Below are 5,007 nucleotides of genomic sequence, written 5' to 3' on the forward strand. Positions count from 1 at the left end.
ACAATCTCCAGCACACTTAAAAGACGGTTATCCTGGAGATTATCCTCAAGTAGTCATCTGCTTTTAGTTCTGGGTGATCTTAACTTCTGCTCCCATAACTAATGGTATGGGATAAACACTGACAGTTCCTCAGTTAAGCTAAAGTAATGACATTTCTTTCATTTTAACAAGTCTTCAACATGGCAGCACACAGGGTGAAACTTCTATAATACTGCACTAAGTATCTCAAACTTTCTAAACTCTGAGGTTTATTAGAATATTTACTTGGTTTTGTTGAAGGTATCCAAACTATTTCACTAAAATAAATCTTATTTTTCCTTTCATTCGTAATGAAAATTTCTGTGGTAGAAAAATCATGAATGAAAGGCTCGGGTGTTATAGGTTTGTTATATTTATTTGGAATCCAAAAATTAAAAATGAGTGTTTTGTAGACAGGTTCTAGACTCACTATGTAGTACAGTATGGCTTAAACCTGTGGTAATCCCCCTGGCTCAGCCGCCATAATGTTAGAGAAGGAGCCAAGGGCCATAGCTCAGTGACACAAGCACGTGCCTGGCAAGAGCAAGGTGTTGAGTTTGGGTGTGGTGGTGCATGCCTAGAATCCCAGCACTCAGAAGGCTAAGGCAGGAGGATCGCTTTCAGTTCAAGACCAGCCAGTGCTACAAAGTGAGCTCAAGGCCAGCCTGAACTTCATAGTGAGACCCTGTCTCAAAAGACAAAAGGAAGAAAGAAGACTCCACACTGTTCTCACCATGAGATTCATCAAATTGTGACCAACTCTTTGAAAGCTGGGTAGCAGGGAACACTCCAAATGAGACAAAAGAGTACTCTACTTTATGAACTTTAATCTCCTACCCCTTTTACCTAGATCATGATTATGATTCTATATACACGTTATTATAACTCTTTTTGAATCTATTTTATAAAGAGAAAATTAATCAAGATAATTTGAAATTTCTTCTGGGTCAAAAATTCTCAAATGCCTTTTGAACATCCTGGCTATATATGTTTTAATTTAAAAATTTTGTGGCATTTTACAATTAGAAATTAATCTGTTTTTCAGACGATGGAGGCAACAAATGCTGGCAAACTATTTTCTAGTGCATGTCTGGTGGACGTGGGAAACAGCATAAAAGAATTACGCTACTGCGCAGCCTGGGCCGACAAGATCCAGGGCCGCACCATACCTGTGGGTGAGGAGCATGGGGAGACCTCCGGGGTGGGAGGGCTGAGGAGATTACTGCAGAGCTGAGTGACTTCAAATGCCTGCTCTTGAAGATGCCAGCCATGCAGAGCCAGATTATTTTTGCCTGACTTTAGGCCAACACAGCTCTAAACTAGGACATTCTGCGATGACTTAGAAAATGGCCTCTAAAGTAGTTTTAGCGTAGTAAGGCAGAAGAGAACACCATGGGCCTACCAGAAATTGTTGTTGTTTCGTTTTGTTTTGTTTTGGTATTTTAGAGATCGTTGAAGTAGGATCATTCTTAAGACTGCAGTTACTGATTTGCAGCAACTATCCACGGGGCCAAACTGCTCATAGCTGGCCTCTGATAATAATTATTTGGGTTTCATTGCCATAGCGACATTTATAACCTTTTGTAAAGTAATTATTTAGGTCTCTTGGTCTGCTCCCCTATGGGGCACCTATGGTGATCTGAGCCTATTTGACTTCAGTACAGCTAGACCACGGTAATTAAGCAAACTAATTCATATCAATTGGTTTCAAATAGCTTCAAAATGACATAAGGCTAAGAATTTGTGTCTGTAGATGTGCATGTTTGTGTTATTTGGTGGTACATGCATTTCACAAAATAGAAATATGAAAGGCATTTCATCTCAAAAAAGCCTCAGTTGGGGAAATAGGGTAGAATTTTCCTCCTAGAAATATGTTAACTTTAGGAATAAAACACACTTCACAGACTGGCCCTCATGCGAGGGTCTAATCTAACTGGGGTGTCTGGTAGGATAAAGTGAGAGGGAGTTAAAGAAGATGAACAAGACCACAGTGCTATGAAGAAATGTGGCCTTTAGTGCCTGTCTTGGTTTGCCCTCAAAGTGGGAAAAGCCTTTGCAGTACCTGTGAATGTTTAGAAGGATGGGCCTTGCTGTGACAGTCAGGGGCTCCCCTGGGGACTGAAATAGAACTAAGCACAAAGAGCTAAGATATCTGTGAATTTCCGCATTAGATTCTGAGGCACGTTAATCACTCAGCTCTAGATGGAAGAGAGTTGTCCTTCACGTTGGCCACTTTTTGCAAGTCAAGAGACTTGGCTTTTGGTTTAGTAAGGAGAGGAAAACAACACCTTGGTGTAAGTTGATAAAATGGCTTATTCCTTCCAGAGTGACAGTTGTAATTTTTCTATTTTAAAAATATTACTACTTTTTCAAAAGCATCAAATTACTGGTAAACTTCGAGCTGCTAAATGCATTTAAATATGGCTTCTTTTAGCCAGATATGACCCTTCATCCTTCCTCTTGTTTTTCTACAAAACTTTGAGGATAATAATGTAGGAAACATTCTCCTTGGTGTTGAACCATAGAATTCATCATCTTCCAAATACTACTTCATGTTGCATTATGCTTTTGTTTTACTCGATTTTATAGTTTCATTCATTCTGGACTATTAGTGGAGGGCTCAAATTTCTTCTTTTTAAGTTATTTAATACTTGCCGTTCTTTTCATTACTTAAATTCCTGTTTCTATCTTCCTCTTACATAAATTTCCAAACTCCATCTGCCAAAGGTCAAGGGCACTAGTTCTCTGTAGATCGGTTGTACGATTTGTTTTCCAGATGGAAGCTTCTTCACCTACACAAGACGTGAACCTATCGGAGTGTGCGGCCAAATCATTCCTGTAAGTTGCTCTCCTGTATACTGTTTTTGAAAAGAAATACAATTTAAATTAATCCTCTTTAATTTGGTGACAAAGATTTCTATAACACAAATAAATCTCAACCTGAAGACTTATTAAAATTAGGCTTCCTAGGAGTGGATTTCTGGGATATACTGTAGAAAATGCCCAAATCTACTTATGTCCCAACATATCTCTTAAGTGAGTTTCAATGTTCCTGCATTAAGAAAACTCAACCTCTTACTCTATGGGTTGTTTTCAAAAACTTGTGTTCTGCACTGCTATTAAGAGCTGTGCTTGATGGGCATGTGACAGAGAAGACCGTGGACTCCTCTGCTTGGGCTAACCCTTCAGTGGAATGTGGCTCCTACTCTCCACCACTGTCTCTTCCAAGACTTCTCAGCAGAGACTAGTGTAGCAGTGAAAGTGTTCAAATCCTGAAAGATGTTTTTGTATTTCTTCATTGGTGCATGTTGGCAGTGCACAATGATTGCACGCCTTGAGATGAGTGGGTACCTACTCATAGCACATCTTTGTTTTTTTTCATCCCCTCCTCTTCTTCTCCCTCCCCTATGCCCATCTCTTGGTCTTCTTTTCTTTTGCAAAAGATTGATCTATCTATTTTAATCTGCCTTTTATTTTTCTTTAATATATTATATCTTGAGTTTCTCGTGTAAGGGAAGCCATGAGATACTTAATCGTGTGTGTCAGGTCTACTACACTTAACATTAAGGTCTGAAAGTGCATTCCTTTTCCTATGACTCCAAGGTATCCTTCTACATGTCAGAGCAGGGGTCTGATATATAAATACATTTTCTTATTCATGTACAAATAGGCCACACCATAGGTTTGGAAGAGTTGTGCTGCAATACTTATATAAATGCATTTATCATTATAATATGATGTCTTTAACTCAGGAAGATTCTTAAGAGAGGAATACTTGGGTCAAATGGAATTTCTACTTTTAGTATTTTGAGAAATCTCCATATTGATTTCCATAATGATTATTCCAGTTTATTTTCACACAGATAATTTAGAGGGACTCATTTTTCCATAGTTGTACCAGAATTTATTATTATTTAATTTCCTGGTGACAGCCATTGTTTCTGGAATAAGGTAGATTCTCTGTGTTGTTCAAACCTTTATGCTCTTCTCTAATGGAAGGTGATGTGGAACACTTTTTATGCATTTATCAGTTACTTGTACTATGAAAAGTGTCTTCCTTTCAGTTGCCCATTTTTTGAGTGGATTTTTTAGGATGTTCTTTTTAAATACTTCTTTATTATATGGTTTAGTCCTCTGGAAAGTAGCTGACAAAAATGTTTTCCCTTAGGTACATTGTTGTTTAGCTCTGTTTTTTCCTTTGTGGTGAGCTGTTTAATTTGATACAATGCCATTTTTTTAAATCCCCGATTCTATCTCTTGTGTAGCTGGCATTTCTGTTCAGAGAGTCCACCTCAATGCCTATGCCTTAAAGAGTTTTACCTACTTTATCTTTCAATAGATTGTTTCTATTTTTACATTCATGATCCATTTTGATTTTAGTTTAGAGCATGGATACAAACATATTTTCTGCTTCAATCTTCTGCATGTAGATAGTTGATTTTCCGAAGATTATTTGGTAAAGGGCTCTCTTTTCTCCAAATTATATTATTGACTCCCTTGTCAAAGATCAGATTCCTAAATGTGTATTGTATAAGTCAGCATTCTCTATTGTGTTTCATTAATCCACATGTCTGTTGTCATGTCAGTACCACATGTTTCTATCACTGTAGTTTTGTACGAACTTGAAGCATCAAAGGCTTGTGATGACCTGTGTTTTACTCTTGTTGCCCAGGATTCTTTTGCTCTTCTTTGTCTCATCTATTTCCATAAGAATTTTATGATTATTTTCTCTTGGTCTTGAGGAATGCCAATAATATTATCATTGAGTTTTCTAAAATTTAAACAAAATAGTAAATTTACATTACATAGATGCATCTGGAACACTGGGAAGAATATATTATATCTTCAGACAAGAGACTATGATAGTTGAAATTCTCCTATGAAAAACATGACATTTTCAGTTAAAATTTGCGAGGTTTCTTCTTTGCCTAACGAAAATGATACAGTTTGAATATAGCTGAAATGCAAGAAAAGTCAAACTTTGAAGTG

At 37.3% G+C, this 5,007-nt stretch overlaps 1 protein-coding gene across 1 annotated transcript in view; it reads left to right on the forward strand.

Moving 5' to 3' along the window:
- The first annotated feature begins 1,039 nt into the window (after positions 1-1,039).
- The window catches only part of LOC101580117 (retinal dehydrogenase 1-like), a 65,060-nt gene continuing 61,092 nt past the window's right edge, over positions 1,040-5,007 (forward strand). The window contains exons 1-2 of the mRNA XM_012516207.2: positions 1,040-1,193; positions 2,795-2,856. Of these exons, the coding sequence (XP_012371661.1) occupies positions 1,067-1,193; positions 2,795-2,856 (189 nt within the window). The 5' untranslated portion in view covers positions 1,040-1,066. The remainder of the gene's footprint in view (positions 1,194-2,794; positions 2,857-5,007) is intronic.

This window comes from Octodon degus, unplaced genomic scaffold (genome assembly GCF_000260255.1).
Source record: "Octodon degus isolate 3935 unplaced genomic scaffold, OctDeg1.0 scaffold00095, whole genome shotgun sequence".
Taxonomy (NCBI): domain Eukaryota; kingdom Metazoa; phylum Chordata; class Mammalia; order Rodentia; family Octodontidae; genus Octodon; species Octodon degus.